General features: G+C 33.4%; 2 protein-coding genes and 1 long non-coding RNA gene across 3 annotated transcripts; all 3 read left to right on the forward strand.

Annotated features, from left to right (window-relative positions):
• Nucleotides 1-949: 949 nt before the first annotated feature.
• LOC107486024 (subtilisin-like protease Glyma18g48580) lies at nucleotides 950-6,232 on the forward strand. Its single transcript, XM_052259933.1, has 9 exons — nucleotides 950-1,183; nucleotides 1,353-1,462; nucleotides 2,136-2,233; nucleotides 2,977-3,809; nucleotides 4,221-4,315; nucleotides 4,388-4,660; nucleotides 4,942-5,074; nucleotides 5,154-5,373; nucleotides 5,474-6,232. The coding sequence occupies exons 1-9, from the start codon at nucleotides 1,037-1,039 to the stop codon at nucleotides 6,016-6,018; spliced, it is 2,454 nt and encodes an 817-aa protein (XP_052115893.1). The 5' UTR covers nucleotides 950-1,036; the 3' UTR covers nucleotides 6,019-6,232.
• A 1,862-nt stretch (nucleotides 6,233-8,094) lies between these two features.
• LOC107485991 (MDIS1-interacting receptor like kinase 2-like) lies at nucleotides 8,095-11,774 on the forward strand. Its single transcript, XM_016106535.2, has 2 exons — nucleotides 8,095-10,979; nucleotides 11,080-11,774. Exons 1-2 carry the CDS (start codon nucleotides 8,132-8,134, stop codon nucleotides 11,460-11,462), a joined length of 3,231 nt encoding a protein of 1,076 aa, XP_015962021.1. The 5' UTR covers nucleotides 8,095-8,131; the 3' UTR covers nucleotides 11,463-11,774.
• A 4,940-nt stretch (nucleotides 11,775-16,714) lies between these two features.
• LOC107486058 (uncharacterized) lies at nucleotides 16,715-19,465 on the forward strand. The gene is made up of 4 exons (XR_008008212.1): nucleotides 16,715-16,782; nucleotides 18,037-18,158; nucleotides 18,880-18,947; nucleotides 19,113-19,465. It is a non-coding gene; the product is annotated as an uncharacterized LOC107486058 (long non-coding RNA).
• Nucleotides 19,466-21,836: the final 2,371 nt, after the last annotated feature.

Below are 21,836 nucleotides of genomic sequence, written 5' to 3' on the forward strand. Positions count from 1 at the left end.
AAAGGGAAAAATATAAGAAATCAATTCTTAGTTAATTAATATTAGTTAATTTTTTATTGTAAAATTATTTTTTATTTTTTAAAAAAATAAAAATGAAAAATAAAAAAATTGGTTTTGGTTGAAAAAAGTTGACACCTAATTAAACTTAGGAAAAACTCTAGGGAGACTATATTAGCTCAGCCACTAATTTAAAAATTATCCAGCAATTAAAAAGAAAGAAACATAAAAAATAAACATCTAAAACTAAAAACAATAAAAATTCTAAAACAAAAAAAAAGAATATTTAAAAGTGAAACAAATTAAAACCAATTTAGAATCAATTAGCTAGGGTTTAGAATTTAAGGTGGCTGGTGGTGGTGACCGTGGCAGAAGGACAATGATAGTGGGGCTGACGGTGGTTGGTTGGTTGGGCAATTGGTAAAATTGTGGTGTGAAAAAAAATAAGTGAAAACAAATAAAAAGGTAATTAAAAAAAAAAAGGAAAAAATTGAATGAATAGTTCTGTTAGTCTACTGGGAGATAGTTGTTAACGCGTAAATTGGTCTCCTAAATAATTCTAAGTGAAACGCTTTGATCTTCAATACATTTTTATTCTTTATAAATTCTCGAGAATTATTCTGGATCTACATATTTATCTCTTTGTTATTTTGAAGAAAGATTAAACTTGTGTGATAGTAATTTTTTTAAGATTTAATTATTTTATAATAAAATTTGTTAAAAACTTATTTATCTAACACATATTAAAAATTTTATTGAAACAATAATGGAGGATCAATTTCAAAAATTTTAAATAAATAAAAATTTGTTAAAGACTTATTTATCTAACACATTAAAATTTTTATTGAAATGATGGAGGACCAATTTCAAAAATTTCAAATAAATAAAAATTTGTTAAAAACTATAATATTCTATTTAAATTGCAATCAATTTGGATGTTGTCTCTAATTAGTGTTCTTAAAGGTCACGTGTGAGTTTCGGGCATATTGTAAGAATAAGAAATCTTTCCCTTCCTCTCCCCCTGTGTGTGTGTATTTATATGCTAATTGCTAGCTATGCCTGCCAATTTATAATTCCCAACGAAGCTATGGGGTTTTCCAATGTATACTACCTTCAACTTGTTATTGTTTCATCATTATTTCTTCTTTTCACATTCTTTCCGGAAGCTGTCCATGGTAGCAAAAAGGTATGCTCTTGTTGCTTGCTATTATTATTGCTTGTTTATTATCATGTGTTGAGATTTCTACTTTGAAATCGTAGTAATGATGAGCTTGCTTGTTTCATTAAATTTCCCATCATTGCTTTATTCTACACACACATTATTATTAGCTTCTTATTAATAAAATGTTTTTCAGTGTTACATTGTATACATGGGAGCACATTCTCATGGCTCAAGCCCAACCTCTTTTGAAATGGAAGCCGCCACGTCTTCGCACTATGATTTACTAACTTCAGCTGTGGGAAGGTAAATAATAGAATAAATTAAATTGGAGAGTAAATTTTTTTATTTCACTATCAAATTAAAGCACCTAATAATAAGGTTTAATTATTCTGTTAGTCCTTATAGTTTTGTAAAATTTTTAATTAGATCTCTATTTTTTTGTCCTTTTAATTAAGTTCTTGCACTAAACTTTTTTTTTAATTGGGTTTCTACACTTTTTTTTCTTTTATTTGAATTCTTGCAACAATTTTTTTTTAGTTGGGTTCCTATACAATTAAGTCAATTACTGGTAAGAGGAATCTAATTGAAAAAAAATAGTGCAGAAATCTAATTAAAAAAAAGTATAGAGACCTAATTGAAAATTTCGCAAAACTATAAGAACCGATATAATAATTAAACCTAATAATAACTCAAGTTATACAATATTTAAGTAAAAATATTATTTATATACTATAATCAATTACTAAAATCAATCACAATAAAATAAATTTATGTATAAATACATATATATCTTGTATTAATTTATTTTTAATGTATATTTTATAACTTAATATGTATTTTATTCTAATAACTAATTTTAATAGTTAATTTTAATATATACTTAGCTAAAAATTTTTAAATGATTATTAAGATTATAAATATAAAAGATAATTATAGAAAGATAATGGAATAGTTGTGCAATATTGTTTGATGATAGCTATGAGAAAGCGAAAGAAGGCATGATATACTCATACAATAAGCACATCAATGGTTTTGCCGCTATGCTCGAAGAGAAAGAAGCAGCAATGTTATCAAGTGAGAATATACTTGGATTCAATAGTTATGTAATAATTATTTTTTTGAGAAAAGGATAAATATATCTTTAATTTTTTTATATGTGGTCATTTAAGTCTTTAAAAATTTAAAAATATATTTAAATTTATGATTTTTTTTAAAAAATTTAGACATATCGATCTTTTATGTTTATTTGGATTTGTCAGATCTAACAGAAAAATCAAATGTGATGTTTGTTGTACTGACTTGATTGATACGAGATACGCACGTAAAAATTTTTTTAAAATGAAATAAATTAGACCCAAGAATCGATGTTTTCAAATTTTGAAGAGTCAGAGACTTAAATATATTTTTAAATTTTGAAGTACTTAAATACCTATAGACCAAAAAATTAGAAATGAATTTATCATTTTCTCTTATGTTTTATATATACTATGTGTTGAGTATGTTAAAATTAGTTATTAAAATAAGTTATTAATATAAAATATGTGTTAAAATATAAAATACACATTAAAATAAGATAATACATATAATTATATATAAATATATAATTACTAATTTTAGTGATTGGTTTAAAGAGTAATACGAGGGAGAATTAATGTTTAGCTAACATCAAGATTTTTTAAAATTATTTTGTATTTTATATTTTAAAATTTTTTAATTTGAAATTATAAATTCTAAAATAAAAAGTTTAGTTAATATTGATAAAGTAAAAGTTAGTTAATTATGTGACAATTAGGTGTGTGTTGTTTTGAATGGGACAGAGAAGGCGAATGTGGTGTCGGTGTTTTTAAGCAAAGAACATAGACTGCACACAACACGGTCGTGGGAGTTTCTGGGACTGCAGAGAAATGGTAGGAGCACAGCATGGCAAAAGGGAAGATTTGGTGAAAATACAATCATTGCTAACATTGACACAGGGGTTTGGCCGGAATCCAGAAGCTTCAACGACAGGGGATATGGCCCTGTCCCATCGAAATGGCGCGGGGGTAATGTCTGTCAATTAGACAAAATCCCCGGTTACGACAGTGGAAGTCCATGCAACCGGAAGCTAATTGGAGCAAGATACTTCAGCAGTGCCTTTGAGGCCAGCAATGGAAACTTTAGCAGTCCAAAGCTGCGTACAGCACGTGACTTCGAGGGGCATGGCACTCACACTTTATCCACAGCTGGTGGCAATTTTGTACCCGGAGCCCATGTATTTGCAGTTGGCAACGGCACCGCAAAAGGCGGCTCTCCAAGAGCAAGGGTTGCAGCCTACAAAGTTTGCTGGTCGCCAACTCAACCAGCTAGTTGCCATGAAGCTGATGTCTTGACTGCCATAGATCAAGCCATAAGCGATGGCGTTGATATCATTTCGCTCTCAGCAGGTGGCCGCCCAACTGTAACCGCACAAGATATATTCACCGATGCCGTCTCTATTGGCTCCTTCCATGCAGTTGCTAACAATATCTTATTTGTTGCCTCTGCGGGTAATGATGGACCAACACCTGCATCTGTTGTTAATGGAGCTCCATGGATATTCACCGTTGGCGCTAGCACCATTGATAGAGATTTCAGCAGTACCATTACTTTTGGTAACGGTCAACAAATCACGGTAATTAACAATTTATCCTGATCATTGTACTTTTATAAATAGATATTATCTCCGTGAGAAAGTGCAGAATACCAGTATTTTTGTTAAAATTTGTTAATATTTAATTAATAAAAAAATAAATAATTTCATATCATTAGATATAATTTTATACTATTAAAGATATTAACAATGATTAATTTATGACTATAAATAATAAAATTTATTGACCCTTAATATTTCTTTAAATAAATATTAATCACCAATAAAATAAATTATACTTTTAAATTATTACTTAAATCTTAATATTAAAATAATCATCCGTATACCTAGTGAAATAAACATCTAATATATCTATTGTTCACATTATTTAGTATTTTTATTGTCTACCTATATTTTTTGTTAGTTAAATCATTAAAAGTATTTGGCTTACAGGGAGGCAGTCTTTCTGTAACATTGCCACCTAATCAGGCCTTTCCTCTAATTCAAGCTTCTGATGCCAAATTTGCCAATGCATCAATCCAAGATGCGTAAGTATTGAACCACAAGAGAAAGCTTTGTGCTTTTTCATCTATTTTAAAATTTCCCTTTTTGTTGTGCAGTGAGTTATGTAGGCGAGGAACACTTGACCCTGCAAAAGTCAAGGGAAAAATAGTGAACTGCATTAGAGAGGGAAAAATAAGATCAGTGACGGAGGGTCTGGAAGCTTATTTGGCGGGTGCAACGGCAATGCTTCTGCAAAATCAACAGATACATGGCAACACAATCACCGATGAAGCTCAAATGTTGTCTACTGTGGACACGGCAGGGAAACATAATGACGATGAACCTTCTGCACCCGACCAGGATCCTATTTATGACGATATAACTGCCTCGTACATTATACATCCTTCTCCTAAATCGTCTTTAATTAATATTTGAATTTTAAATGGTTGTCAACCATCATAAGTGAACTCAAAGGTTTATTTTCAAACCAAGTAAAGAAAATTATTTCATGTTAAAGTGGTATAATTTGACCTACAATTAAATAATATCTTGATTAATAGTTGAATAAGTTTTATCAATTAAAAAATACAATTAATTCATTTACCTAAATTTTATTTTATGTCAATAAAATAATAATGAAAAGTAAAATTGATATGAAGATTTCTTGCAGAGCTCCTGCAAGAAGATCGTTTATGACAGCAAGTCTTTCGCCAGCAAAAACAGTGATTGGAAGGAAGCGAGCTCCAGTTATGGCTTCCTACTCATCAAGAGGACCCAATAAGATTCAGCCATCCATACTCAAGGTATGTATGTATGTATGTATATATATAATACGATCTTTAATTACATGTGACTGGTTTTGTTTTTTATTTTTTGTTTCAGCCTGATATAATTGCACCTGGAGTGAACATACTTGCTGCCTATTCAAAATTTGCAAGTCTCTCTGGCCTCCTAGAAGATCCTCGTCGTGGGTTATTTGACTTCAATGTGCTTCAAGGAACTTCTATGTCTTGTCCTCATGTTTCTGGTATCGCTGGACTTATCAAAACTCTTCATCCAACTTGGAGTCCCGCAGCTATTAAATCAGCAATCATGACTACAGGTACTACTTTGAGTACATCTTATCATCATAGCCATAGCCATAGTCATCGTCATAATAAGATTAATATCTTTTATTAATATTCTTGTGTATCTCTTTTCAGCAAGCACACGGGACGACACAAACAAGCCAATTCAAGATGCATTTGATTTTGATTTAGCAGGTCCTTTTGACTATGGGTCAGGGCATGTTCAACCAACCCTTGCAATTGACCCAGGACTCGTTTATGATCTACATCTTAACGATTACCTCAACTTCTTGTGTGCCTCTGGATACAACCAACAAGGCATTTCTGCGCTTAATTTCAACAGAACTTTCGTTTGCAAAGGAACTCACAGCATAAATGACTTGAACTACCCTTCAATCACACTGCCAAATTTAAGGTTGGATCCGGTAACAGTTACTCGTACACTCACTAATGTGGGACCACCAGGCACATACAACGTAACTGCCAGATTGAACGGATGCAAAATTACCGTTGTGCCCAACTCTCTAACTTTCACAAAACTGTATGAAAAGAAGACATTTCGAGTAACAATCCAGGCATCAAGTGTTATTGAGCGGTATAAATATCAATTTGGAGAGTTACTGTGGACAGATGGAAAGCACAAAGTTAGGAGTCCCGTTGTAGTTCAACGCCGCAAGTGAAAAATAATGTTATTCTGAATTGGGTGTGTGCACGTAATGCTACCTACTACCAACCTAGCTAGCTACAGCCTAGTAGTGTATGTATGTGATATAATATTGTGTGTGCTTTTTGCAATAATATGGCTACCCTCCATGCGTGGGAGCGTAACATTCTGTAATGTCATCTTTGAATCTTATAATATCTAAATGCTTAATAAGTTATTGTTTTCACCAATAGCACGGTCGTTATCATGCTATCTCTTTGATGGTGCAAGAAGGTTTGAAACATCAGTTCCTATGTTCACTCCCACAAATGGTTCGTTGTTATTTGAGGATAAGAATTGAAGTGAGAATCCAGAAACAAATGGAGTTGCTTAAAGTTTCAGCTTTTTTATCTTTTCTTTTTCGTTACCTAGTGTTGATGTTGGGAATTGAGTGAAGGCTGTGATCAGCAGCAAGAGAGTGTGGATCATGAGGTTTTTGAGATTAGGTTTTGTCATTGATCATATGATAAGGGGGATTTGGATTTAGTATGGAAGATACTGGTTTTCAAGTGTCTGGTTGTTTGTTCATGATATTAAACTAATCTAAGTCGGTGGAGAAACTAGAAAGTAGCACTAACAATCTATACCCTATATCCAATCCAGACCAATTCGTTTGAGTAGGGTTGTCTACCTGATCTGTTGCGGACAAGATAAGTTGCGGTGCAGGTTTACCTGCGGTAGGATAGAGTACAGGTTCAAATATACCCTACCCTATTCTATCCGTATTCCTAATATATTATATAATATATACGTAAAAGTTATGTTTATAATAAAGAAAGTAAATATTAAAATCACAATCTCTTTCGTATAAAAAATTAAAATAATCACTAAATTAGTTGATGATCATATTATTTGTAATTTTATATTAGATTTCTTTAAGATTTTATTATTTTTAATTTTAATTTAAATTTAGTTTTTTATTTTTTATTTATTTTATTAATATGTATGAAATTTAAAATAGTTAAATTTTATATTTACTTAAATTGTTTTTATTTTTTTGCAGATACGATCGAGTAGGGGAGGATTTAAAAATTTAGGGTATGATAGGAGTAAGATTGAAAAATTTTTAACGCACAAATAAGGTAGCATAGAATTTTAAAAATAGTTTTCAATCTGCTGATAAAATTAGAGTAGAATCCAAACTCTATTTTACCTTACTTATTATTAGCTTTACTAGAAAGGTAAAGAAAAAAAAGAAAAAAAAAAGAGAAAGAAGAGGAGTGATGCTCACCATGAAATGAAAGAGAATGATAAAATTAAAAAAATATATATAAAACAAAAGATTAAAGATAAAGGTAAATTTAAAATTAATAAAAAATATTAAAAACAAATTTAATTTAAATAACGGTAAATTTAAAATTAATAAAAAGGATTAATATAAATTAAATATTAAAAATATTTTTATAATATTTTAAAAATATTAGAAAAAGAACATAAATTACCTCTTTTTACTGTAGGTGTGTGGGTTTTTTTTTTTTTTCATTGGGCAACATATAAAGGAAACAAATCAAGATATATCAATCATAGTTGCTGTCCTAATACTGAGATGCAGAAATGGTTGGCTACTACTTTGCTGATTAAACAATTGTGTAGTAATATAAGGAATTTAAATTCTGATTCAAAATTAGGTTATTATCTAATATCTTTTCTTCTAATGTTTCCCCCTCTTAAGGATAATTGACGGTGAAACGAGAATTGGCATATTCGCAACGCGCGACATAAGGAAAGGCGAACATCTGACATATGATTATCAGTATGAATACTTGCTTTTTCCATAGATTCCACCCTCTTCTATACTAATTCTTTCTGAAAATAACTACTATTCCCACATGACAATCTTCTGGTTGATGTTGTTTGTAGTCGGTATTTGTTTTCTTTATTATTATTATTATTATTATTATTATTATTATTATTATTATTATTATTATTTGCAAGACTTTCGATAGTATAAGTCAAGCATAATGATCTTCACTCATGCCACTATCGGTTATTCGGTTACATTCTCTATATATGTGTTGGTTTCCGTAGTTGTTGTATCATCAGCACCATATGGTATATACACGAATATCTTTAGACCTTGATTAAACACCATGTCCTCAAAGATTAATAGTAATTTCATGAGGATCATTGTAGCATGCAGGTGGATTCTCTGGCTTGTACAATTGGTTGCTTCTCAAGCCTCAATTGAGGAAGCAATAGCTCTCTTGAAGTGGAAATCCAGCCTTGAGAACCAAAGCCAAGTTGTGTTGTCATCTTGGAAGAACGGGACAAGTCCTTGCAGATGGGGAGGAATTCAATGTGATCATTCCAATTCCGTCGCAATCATGAATCTTGAAAATCTTGGACTCAAAGGTACACTCCACAGTCTCAGCTTCTCTTCATTCCCCAACCTCCTCAGCATAAACATATACAACAACTTTTTCCATGGAACCATTCCCCCACAGATTAGTAACTTGTCAAGAGTTAATCACTTGAACTTTTCTCAAAATTCCTTTGATGGTTCAATCCCTAAAGAAATGTGGACCTTGAAGAGTCTAGAGAGGCTTGATCTTTCCTTGTGTCATCTAAGCGGACAAGCATTGGCCGCTTCCATTTCAAATCTATCCAACTTGTCATTTCTTGATATATCTGACAATTACAATCTGTCTGGCCACATTCCTCCTGAGGTTGGAAAATTGAACAAACTTTTTCGGCTCTCTAGCGGAAGAAATAAATTATTTGGCCCCATTCCGAAAGAAATTGGAATGTTGACAAGCCTCTGGTATCTTGATTTGCAAGGAAACACTCTCTCAGGTACTATCCCCTCTACAATTGGCAACATGACTAATTTGCAACAACTTTACCTTGCTAATAACACTCTCTCAGGCATAATCCCACCCTCCATTTGGAACATGTCTAACTTGACCCTTCTTTGGGTCAATAATAATCAACTTTCCGGATCAATCCCTGCTTCCATAGATAACTTGACCAATATGGATGACCTCACACTCGATAAAAACCACCTATCTGGATCCATTCCTTCCACAATTGGAAACATGACAAAGCTCAACAAATTGTTTCTGCGCCACAACCAGTTTTCTGGATCAATTCCTGCCTCTTTAGGTAACATGAACAATTTGAAAGTCCTCAGCCTTCAAGACAACAACCTCTCCGGATTTATTCCGGCCACTATTGGCCAGTTGCACAAACTCTACCTCCTAGAGTTGTCCTTCAATAAACTTAGTGGCAACATTCCACAGGCCATTAATAACATTAGCAACATTAAGTTTTTTCAAGTAGAAGAAAATAATCTCACCGGACACCTGCCTCCTCAAATTTGCTCTGGTGGATCATTAAAGACCTTCAATGCTGATAACAACCATTTCACTGGTCCAATACCAAGTAGCTTGAAGAATTGCTCTAGTATCAAAAGATTGAAGTTACAGGCTAACCACTTGGAAGGAGATATAGCACACGATTTTGGAATATATCCAAATTTGATACATCTTGATCTGAGTGACAATAGATTGTATGGTCAAATTTCACCAGAATGGGGAAAATCCGATAATCTCGAGAACATGATCCTATCCAACAATAACATCACTGGTGTTATACCGCTACAAATTGCTGAGGCTGCCAAGTTAGGCAGGCTTCACCTTTCTTCAAATCATTTGACTGGAAAGATTCCAAAAGAACTGAGGAAGATGAAAAGCCTGTTTGAACTGAAGATCAGCGACAATCATCTTTCAGGAAATATTCCAACAGAACTAGGATCGTTGCAGAATCTGGCAATCTTGCACCTAGCAGGGAATGAGTTGAGCGGCAACATACCAACAGAAGTTGTGCAGTTACCCAACTTGTTGGAATTGAACTTGAGCAACAACAAACTACAGGGAAGCATCCCCTCTGACTTCCCCTCGTTGCAGCCTCTCGAATCTCTTGATCTTAGTTGGAATTCATTCAATGGAACAATACCCACAGTGCTTGGAGAGATAAAGCAATTGAAATATTTAAACCTCTCACACAATAATCTTTTTGGCACAATTCCATCTAGTTTTGATGGTATGTCAAGCTTAGTTTCTGTCAACATATCATACAACCAGTTGGAAGGGCCACTTCCAGATAACAAAGCCTTTCTTCATGCTTCATTTCAGTCACTGAAAAGTAATAGAGGCTTGTGTGGTAATGTCACTGGCTTGGAGTTATGCACAACCAACAATAACCATAAGAGTCACAAGGTCATGTTATTAGTATTACTTCTTATCTTTGGAGTCCTAGCACTAGCACTTTGTGTGATTGGTGTTTCAGTGTATATACTTTGTAGAAAAGCAAGAAAGAAAGAAGAGCCAGCTAAAGAAATGCAACCAGAAGAAAATTTTTCCATTTGGAGCCATGATGGAAAAATGGCGTTTGAAACTATCATTGAAGCTACCAATAATTTTGATGACAAATATCTCATTGGAATTGGAGGGCAAGGATCCGTTTACAAGGCTGAGTTGCCTTCAGGTATGGTTGTTGCTGTGAAGAAACTTCATATGGAATCAGATGCAGAGGACAAGTACAATTTGAGAGCATTTGAGAATGAAATCAAAGCATTGACAGAAATGAGGCACCGCAACATCATAAAGCTATATGGATTTTGCCAGCATTCACAGTTCTCATTTTTGGTTTATGAGTTCTTGGAAGGTGGCAGTTTGGATCAAGTACTTGGCAGTGAAGAGCAAGCAAGTACACTTGATTGGGAGAGGAGGGTGAATGTGGTTAAAGGAGTTGCAAATGCTTTGTCATATATGCATCATGATTGCAAACCCCCCATAGTTCACCGTGACATATCAAGCAAGAACATTCTGTTGGACTCAGATTATGAAGCTCATGTCTCTGATTTTGGAACTGCTAAGTTTTTGAAACCAGATTCAAATTGGACAACACTTGCAGTCACCTATGGCTATGGAGCTCCAGGTAAGTCCATCACTTTTACCTTTTATTTTTACATGGAAATTATTATCAAAGTTTATTAATTATTACAATACTCCTGTATCATTTGAATGATTAAATGTAGAGCTAGCTCAGACTATGGAAGTGACAGAGAAATGTGATGTATATAGCTTTGGAGTGCTTTGTTTGGAGATTCTTATGGGAAAGCATCCAGCGGATCTCATAAGTTCATTTTTGTCACCATCAACAGCATCAATAACATACAATTTGTTATTGGTTGATGTCATAGATCAAAGGCCTCCCCATCCTGAAAAATCAATCATTGGGGGAATAATGTTGATCACAAAGTGGGCACTTGAGTGCTTGAGACAAAGTCCACAATCTCGGCCAACTATGCATCAAGTTTCTAAAGAGCTTATGATGGGGAAATTGCCTTTACCGGATGACCAATTTGCTATGATCAGAATTGGACAACTCAATGAAGAATGGGAAACTCCACTTATGTGATTTATCATTTATGATCTAATCTATTGGTTCATATATATTTCATGTGTGTAATCCATCCATATCTCAAGCTTGTTTTCTTTCTCAGTGTGTATAATATGTATATATGTTGCTTAAAGTCACTTCCTTTCGTTATGTTTGATCTGGGCCATCTACCCCAATTTGGAGATGACTCAGAGATCAGTGGTTTGTATCCTACCTACCAAAGGAGATAAGCTTGTTGAGTCAGAATGCATGAATAAAAGTAGAGCAATGTCATTTTTAACTTTATTTTCAATAGCAGCAGAGAAAAGCTATTATTTGCTGTTTTTAGTCCCCATGAGAAGACATACCTTTTGATATCACTAACAAGAATAGGAGTTTTTATCAGTGGACTCAATTAGTAATTTGGCCCCAAATAAATTACTGTACAAGAAAATATACATCTCTTGGTAAACAGAGAGGTCTAATAAGTACCTATTTAAGATCTTCTAAATTTTAAATTTGTATTCACTTGCTTTCTCTTATCGAAGTTAGTATAGTAGTCTTTTCACATTTTTTATATATATTTCATGTCGTCATTTTAAATACCACTTTGAAACATGCGTAAAAACAAATATAGTAAAGAAAAAGTCTAGGAGGCCAGCACTTTTATCAAAATCTGACCAGCACTTAACCAGCAAAAGAAAAATAAGTAATTCTCCACCATTAGATGAAATCTCACGCCATTAAAAATTCTATTGATGACTAAAAATCACAAAATCTGCGGCCCTAACACTCCTTTATAATAAATAGACATTGTTTTTTGTCCAACATTGGTGAATATACGAGCTAGTAACTGATCGGACTCAAGATTTGGCAACGTGATCGAAGGTTAGTTCAAGTTATTTATACTGTGAATTCCTTTAAGAATGAAAGTTCTGTTAAAATGCTAGAGAGACAGTAGAAGTTGAGGCCATCGTTATGGTGTAGATCATAAACAACTAGTAGTCATGGTTCTACTGCAAGGTTAGGTTGAGTATGTCCTAAATCATAAAGATAATAAAAATGTTTTTGTATGCTAGTGGTCCTAATTGTTAACAACATTTGAATAACTTGGTTATTAGAGGACACCAAGTATGTGAAATTATATGTTTATAATCGATAACTAAGATCAGATGAGACATAAATATAAAAACTAAAATATTAAAAAAATATATTTAATTTCAAAAAAAATATACAAAATAATGTGTTCTAAGATGCAAATGTATATTTTATTTGTATTCATATTCATGTTATAACTTAATTACCAAATTTAACCTATGTATAAATTTTATAATGTTGATGACTTTGATAATAAGATGCAATAAAAATAATGAATGATGTACATTGTACAATAATTTTTGGTATAAGATGTACAATAATCTATAATCATTATAGCTGATTTAATAGTTGAAGGAATTGGTTTTTGGTCAAGGGTTGATGGACTCTAAATAATAAGAGAAAGGACTCTAGAAGACTAACTATACTGCCAGAGCCCAGAGGCATGATTCCTTGGAGGATGGCTTTTTTCGTTTTGGTCATGCTTGGAGGATGTTAAATGAAGCATTGATCCAACCATTTCCATTGACCCAAGAAAAATCGTATGATAAATAGGCCCACAAAAATAAGATGCATTCGAAGTTGTCAGAAGTGGGATTTGAGACTTGGAGTTATATTTTATAGCTCATTATTGCTTATAGTTGAGATGCATTAAGTGATAATGTAAAAATGATTGTTGAAATTGTGGGACAAATTACACATTATTTCTCAATCTTTCTGTCACATGCTAACATGTCATTTAATATGATACATCGTTAAAAACTCAAAATAACTATATTTTACAAGCAATTAATTACTTACATGATATAGATTTCAATTATTAAAGACTTATTACATCATAATTCATATCACTAATAACAGAATATCTATGACTAATTAGAAGACAATAATTCCAAAATCAAGCTATTTAAAAATCTATTTACATAACAACATTAAAGAAAAATATCTATGAAGCAAAGAATGTATACTTGTTTTTTTTTTAGACAAAAATGTACACCTGTGATCCAAAGCAATAAGCATGAATGAATGAAGAGTGGTGACCTGGTGAGAGTGTCATGTATGGATATGCATTATTATAAGCTGTACCATGTGAGGGTCCAACTTTGTAGCCTTTGTGTCTTGTTCTTAGGGGAACCAAGGAAACTTCACACTGCTCTCACATCTACATCTCTTTTTTACTATTATGCTATTTGAACTATTATTCATTGACTAGACTTAATTTTTATGATCTTTCTATGTATTGTTGTGTGATAATTCATCTGTTAATAATTCACTATGTTTAATAATTTAAATAAGTATTTCTTTTGTTACGATGATAAATTTATATACACTGATATAATAAATATGTAAATAAATTAAAATACAATACATAAATTATATATTTTTTATGTCAATAATTATTTTTTTAAATATATATCATATAAATATTTTTATTAATTTTTTTAAAATTAAAAATAAGACTCGAATCCACGATTTTTAAATAAATATGAAAAGACTATATTATTTAAAGTATAAGTTGATCATAGTCATCATTAGCAAAACAGTTTAGATATATCATTAGTTGTCTTTACCAAAGTTACCGCCACTTATTTTTTGTTTGTTAGTCATTAATGAAGCAATAAGTTGGTTATTATGGATTAGGTACTAGAAATTTCTTACCCTCATTGCAAGTTGATATTTGTGGTTAATAATTATTATTTTATATTTTTATTAGATAAATTTGCCTTGTTAACTGGTTTAAAAATTAAATTTTTTAAGATTTTTTATAATTTCGGACTAATATGACATTTTTAGATCGTTAAAGAATTCTTAATTAGTTCTTTCACTAGTAGAAAATTAGTTATTACAGACGGATATTTCCGACGGATTTTATCCCACTGAAATACAGACAAAATTTTAGAGGGATTTTTTTGTCGGAAAACAAAAAAAATAGATTAGCATAAATTACAGACGGAAAAGAGAATCCGTCTATAATTCTGTCGGAAAAATTAATTTTTTTCAGTGAGAAATGGTTATAGACGGAAAATCCGTCTGTAATTAAATAGACAAAACGCTGCATTTTTACTAAATTATTACAGACGGAAAATCCGTCTGTAATTTAAATTTTCCGTCGAAAACATTGAGAACCCTAATCCCTTAAACACTCCATTCACACTCTGCATAACCATTTTTCCTTAAACTCTTCCTTAAACTCTCGGAACCCTAATCCCCCTTAAACTCTTCGCCGCTGCAGCCACCGCAGTCTCTGCCACCGCCGCTGCAGCCACGCAGCCCCCGCATCAGCCATCGCAGCTCTCCGCAACCCCACAGCCTCGCAACCCCACAGCCTTCTCCTCTGTTCGAGCGCTCTCCTTCTCTCTCTGTGTCGCCGTTGTGTTTCTGCCACTGCCCTTCCTCCTCGCTTTCATTCACGAGTCATGACCGTTCCTTCACTCTTCCATTGGAAGTAGATCTGAAGAGCCACGAACCGAGGTGTCGCATGTTCCTCCATCATTGAGTTCCTTGCTGTCGTCGACAATCACATTGTGCCCCTCCTTCCACACCTCCTCCATACGCCATTTTTCCTTTATTTCTGAGGTAAGATTTGAGATTTTTTTCCTATTTCTTAGTTTTTATTTTTTGTTTTTGTTCTTGGTGTTTCTTCTGATGAGTTTTCTTATTGTGTTGTTATTGTTATGTTCAACATTTTTTTTGAGGGATTTTGCTCAATGTTAAGGTTCATTTAGTGTTGTAACATTTATGATTAGTGGAAAAATAGATTAAAAAACTGAATAAAGTGTTGGTGAGACATCTCCAGACAAGAAATTAAAAGAATTAAAGCTTACTGAAGATCAATCATATGTTTAACTGTTAGTTGTTTATGAAACTACCATAAGCTATTGAGTTTTTTGGGCCAATTGAGATGCTATAATATCTTTTATCATGAATCTGTTATAAATAAAGTGGAATTCTTCTGTTGAAAAACTGCATGCTTTGAATTTTAGAGACTCTTTTTTCTTCAATTGATTTATATTTCTTTCCTTTACTGATTCGTTTTGCTGTATACAAGAAAGAACTTCCATGTTATAGTATGGCAAATAATTACTTGAAGAACATATTAGAAAATGAAGGACTCATTTAGGATCATTTTTTATTGTTTGGATTTCTAGTTTTCTTCTAAACCAAAAAGGAAAAAGAATTTACATCCAAGGTTTATCATAGAAGTATTTAGTTTTCTAAACTAAAACAATAACCTTTCACAATTTGGATATGGCTATGCAGTTTGACTCTCCCTTGAACATTAAACATGCAAGTATTCTAATCTCAGGCCATTTCATTTTGGTTACTTGAATATTTCAATCTTTTCTTGTTTCATAACTTATCTAATCACACTATTCTATAGGCTGATATTTGATATTTGGGAATCACAGTTATGGTAGCTAAATCTATACTAGACTGATTTGCTGTGTTTTTGTAGCTATATTTATTTGAACTAAGAACAACATACTTACTAAGTTAATATTATTGTCATGAAAGCCAATGAAACTTTGTTTTGTCTTCTTTTTTTCCATGTGATTTCATACGTCTCGCTCTAATGTTTGCAGGAGAAGTCAAGGTTTCGCTTTAAAGGCTTCTATGGGGTCTTAAACACTTGTTAGCTTATTCCCAAAACTATTTATGTTCCAACATTGATACTTTTTCAATTCTCTTTCTCTCCCTATTCTTTCATCTGCATGAGTTGATACCTTATGGAGTATAGAGAATTGAATAGTATAACTTTGTGGACATCAGAATGCTTAACTGTTAGTGATTGTTCACGTTTGATGTTTTCGATATATGGCTACCAAATTTGAAGTTATTCACTTGTTCATCTACAGGAAGACCGGGAAAACGTGTTGCGTGCAAGAGAGTCGGCAAAGGAGTCTTAACTGCTCCCTTCAGGCTGCTCAAAACAAATCGTCTAGGCATTATCCTCACATTTGCTGTATACAAGAAAGAACTTCCATCAAATGCAACCCCACATGAAAGGATTCAAGCAACTGATGGGTGTGTACTTAAATTTTTTGTATTTATTTATGCGTGATTTTTCTTTTTACCTCTTGTGATGATGTTTTTTTCTAAATTATCTTAGGTGAGTTGTTGGAGTTCGTTATTGACACTGTCCACACTTCACAGTGCATATGAATTGGATAAGTCTTAATGGTTATAAGTTATGATCCTTCCTTATTTGTTCAAAGAGCCAGAACAGTGAATCTGCGACACTGTGTTTCAGCTTGGCATCCACGTAAGTATTCAGATCTGAATCACTATGCAATTTTATGATTTTATCAACTCAATCTCTAAAATAAGTTTGGACGTTATGCCATCTCCTCCTCCTCCTCCTTCTTTGATTTTAAAATTTGGTTAAAGAATTACTTAGCGAATTCTGTGTTATTTTTTAGTATGCTGCATAAAACAGACACGTTCTTTTCTTTTATGTTCAAAATCTTTCTGTGAAGTTTTCCATGTTGGCAATTGCTACTTAAAATGGTTAGAGCTATGTATGATTTGAGAAATAAAGTTTTTGTTTCTTCATATTAGTTTTTCTTTTGTGCATGTAAAATTCGAGATCTATAACTTGGAATAGAGGTTGTGGCTAACGAATATAATCCTGAATTTCAGAGGGGTGTTTGTAAAAATTGTTTGCTTGCATGGTTGGATTTGATATCTTTGATAACTTGGGGGAATGATGGATATTGAAGAAGAGAGCCCCATGTCTGGGTCCTTAAAAGCCATGACTCTAATGATGGGAAGGGGTTTTAGCCTTTTTATTTTTTTAGCCTTTTGGGATTAACATGTTGAAAGGGGTTTTACCTTGATGCCCTGTTTTGCATATATATTGTTCTTTACATATATTGTTCTTAATTTGTATGTCTTAGTTGTCATGTAACTTAATCTAGTTGTCTTAAAAATTCAATATATTTAAAGCATAACTCTGTCCCACACCCATTATCACTGCTCTCTAAAAAAATGTGTTTTATAATCTAAAAAAATGTGCAACTGCTACTGTGTTTAATCCATGACTAATCTAATCCCAGTTCTGGATTTTTCCATGGCTAATTTAAAATCCAGTTCTGTATTTAGGTTGATGTTTCATTAATCTAAAGAGAAGCAAAGATTGGGACTGTATTTAGATAATTAGATAAATTAAACTTGTCAGTGAGAGTAGAGAATGAATGCCAGCTAGCTCATCATAGAGCTGTTTGTTTTGTACAAAAAAGTTTTCATTGCAGGGTCATGAAAGTGAGGATTATAATATATGTCAGAGTCCTATAATATTCTGTGCAGTTTAAATTGTTGTTACATATATGTCTTTAATTAATTGTTCACTTTTTAGGTTTTTCATATTTCAGATTTCAGACCATAGAACTCCTGAACTATATTATCTTGTAATTTTGTCTACATTTGGCGTGTAGTATATGTTGGATTTTCATTTCAGATTTTCATTTCTACATTTGGCGTGTAGTATAATAAAAAAAAAACAAATTTCTTCCTTCAGGTGAGGGTTTACACAGCATCAAAAGTTGATGAAGAGTTAGAAGCAGCAAAGAGAGAGTATTTACAGGCGGCAGTTGGCATCACAAAGGGGAACAAGTTGATAATTCCAAAGTTGCTTGACTGGTACTCCCTTGACTTTGCAAAGGACTTGGATTCCCTATTGGATTGGGTGTGCCTTGGGTCTTTTATTTCAATTTTTGGGACATTTAATAATAAGAAATTAAATTTTATAAACAAATAAATAATCTTGGAATGAGGTACTTGTTGCTCTTATATATATATATACTAAGATAGTAATTAAGTACTGTGGTGATCACACACACTATGCACATTATTTTATGAAAGATCACAAGCAAGCTCCTCGCACCATGAGTTACAATACTACTTTAATTTCCTTTGTCTTTTGACACATTAATTATATACACTACTCTGTCAAATCACTTTGTTGTTGGATGTTATATCAAAAATCGCGTACCTATACACTACTTATTAATTCTATAAAACAAAAACTAATCATCATTATTAGTTAAAGATCATATATATGATGAGATTTTACAAAAGGCATCAAGTAGAATTGTTATGTGGTGCAGGTTATATATATTAACGACAGGATAATACATAAACTTCATTTGGCCATAAAATCCTTCTGGAAACTAATAATAATATCAAATATTGCCCCTAACCACATTGCATAAAAAAATGCAGCTGCAACTATTTCTTTAAAAGGAAATGGTGATGATGATGGCAGGTTCCTATTGCTGAATTCCTTACTCTCTTTAGAAATATTACTTTTCGTTACAACCAGTTATGATCAATTTGATCTTCTTGTTTCAATTTGTTGCAGGAGGCACAACTTATTTCTGTAGACTCCCTTGGGTTTGATCTAAGAGTTTGATCTTCTGATTATCTCGAGTAAGTTTTGTACTTGTATGCCTATATGCCATTGGCCAATGATTGTGTATAGAAGTAAAGGCCAACTATGCATGCGGAGCAAATCAGTTGATGGAATGCATGCTGGTTTCATCTTTAATATTATTTTAGCTTGTGTTATTTTAATTTTGTCTTTAATATATGTAGATCATGGCTCCTCGGGTCAAGGGTAAAGGTGTCAAGGGTCATAGAGGTTCTCGAACCACCGCCGCAGCCGCTATTACCACCAACTCCACCTCTTCTGGGACTTCAGTTGTGCCAGATTTTCAGTCAGGACCACTTACCCAGCAACCATATTTGATGGTGCCTAATCCAGGCTACATTGGTCTTCCTCCACCAACTTGGCCTACTCCAGGATGTATGGGCCCTCCACCACCCCCTCTTCCAATTTCGATTCCTCCTCCGTCTCGCAATTCCAGCCTATTAGTTGATTCAGAGACACCTGGAAGCTCTAGTACATCTCCTCCATCAGAAACTGCATCGGTTCCTAATGTTGTCACAAAACAAAGATTGGTTCCAGATCTTATTTGTCCATTGCGGTGGTTCTATTCCACTGAGCTCAACTATAGAGAGGATGGTAACATAATTTAAGTGGCTTTAGATCTTATTTAATAGACATTTATTTATATAAAAAATTTTTATTCTGTGTTTATGTGAAATAGAAGAAGCAGTTAGACCGTACACCAACTCATGAGGAAGTCTTCAAGGAAACCCACACACTTAAAAGTGACAAGTCTAAATGGGTGGACAAACGCTCTCAAGACACTCATGTGAGATATAGTATAAATATTAAGTAGATAGATTTTTCACTACTACTATTTAGTTTCTTCTCTGTTACTTATTATTATTAGTAGTAGTAGTTGTGTTTTTTAATTTTGTTTTTATAACAGAATTACATCCAAAAACCAGAGTTATAGTACCTTTGTTTTTTAACATTTCAAGCAAAATGAAACTCTAATTTCTTCCAGATCTGAGCAAAGAAACATGTGTTTTAATTTACATATCTGAAAAATATGTCTAATTCTATACGACAATATATGTACTTGCTGGTTTTGGACCTACTTCTCATGCTCTGTTAGATTTCTGAGTTTGTGGCATATTGATTAACTTGTGGTTTTATGGATGATAACCTAAGAAAGCATCTAATATAAGTTTAACTAATTTTTTAGGGGAGTAAAGTTCTTGTTTCTTAAAAAGCAAGCATTGTATTTTGTTTCACCTTGTTATAATTGATTTTTGTTCTGCCATGCATTTGATGATTTGAACTGTGAAAATCTTCTGTATGTTTTACTTTTCATCAGAAGCACAGACACACCACCGACGAATGTGTCATCGCCAAAGACCTTTTAGAGCGTCTAGCTCGGCAAGGTCATCTTGACAAATACATCGACGGCCATATACAACGGCGTCCGCCCCCATCTGGTGACCAAAGCTCGGCAGCACAACATAGCCGAGATAAAAAGCGATTGAACACCAGTCATCCCGACCAACCGAGACATATTATAAATTGTATTTCTGGAGATTTTGCATGTAGAGGCGCCACAAGCTCGGCAAGGAAGCGTTCTTACCGAGCTATACTGTCAATAGAAGCCATTCAAAGCCATCATCGGATGCCTTCCAATTTTCCTCAAATGACATTCCAAACCTCCGACTTCAACAACAACATAACAAATCTAGATGACCCCGTTGTAATCTCCCTCCAGCTAGGAGATCTCCTAGTTAAAATGGTTTTACTAGACCCTGGGAGTAGTACCGACGTTCTTTTTTATTCAACATTTCAGAAGATGAAGCTAAGCAACAACATCCTCCAACCTTCCACTGGAGACCTGTTCGGTTTCTCAGGTGAGAGGGTCCTGGTTTTGGGATCCGTGTGATTCCAAACCATACTAGGTGAGGTTCCCTTATCGAAAACTTCAGATATTGAATACTTAGTCGTTAACTACTTTAGCCCTTACAATTTGATTCTTGGCCGACCTTTCTTAAATAGGTTCGACATTATTGTTTCTACAATTCATCTCTGTGTTAAGTTCCCTTTGCAGGATGATACAATTGTAACTATTTATAGTGATTCCCGTGAGGCCAGAGAATGCTATAGCAACAGTTTTAAAAAACCTAACCGAATTATTCAAGCTCATGTACACAATATCAGTAATCAGGACGAACTCCCAGCCTTGGCCGACCTTGATTCCAAGGCAGGATTCCTCGAACGACCAACCCCAACCGAGGACTTGCATAAAATCTATTTTGCAGATAACTCAAAAAAATTCACTTATGTGGGATCCACACTAAGCTCGGAGGAAAAGGCTTTATTCCAGGCATTCCTCCAACGAAACGCCGACTTATTCGCTTGGACCCCAGTTGACATACCAGGAATTGACCCATCCATAATATGTCACAGACTGGCATTGGACCCGTCTGTCCGACCTATAGCGCAGAAAAAGTGAAACCTCAGCCATGACCAAAAACAAGCCTCTCTAGAAGAAACCAAAAAGCTCATCAATGTTGGCTTCATTTAGGAAATCAGATTCACAATGTGATTGGCAAATGTCGTCATGGTGAAAAAGCATAACGGTAAATGGCGCATGTATGTTGATTTCACTGATCTCAATAAAGCATGCCCAAAAGACACTTATCCCTTACCATCCATTGATTCTTTAGTTAACAATGCTTCTGGTTATGAAAAACTGAGCTTTATGGATAAATACTCTGGTTACAACCAGATCCAAATGCATCCATCCGATCAAAGTAAGACCGCTTTTATTACTGAATATGGAAATTACTGTTACAAAGTCATGCCATTTGATCTTAAGAATGCAGGTGCAACATATCAACGACTTATGGACAAAGTATTATATTAAAGTATTACTAGCG

The sequence above is a fragment of the Arachis duranensis genome, chromosome 4 (genome assembly GCF_000817695.3).
Source record: "Arachis duranensis cultivar V14167 chromosome 4, aradu.V14167.gnm2.J7QH, whole genome shotgun sequence".
Taxonomy (NCBI): Eukaryota; Viridiplantae; Streptophyta; class Magnoliopsida; order Fabales; family Fabaceae; genus Arachis; species Arachis duranensis.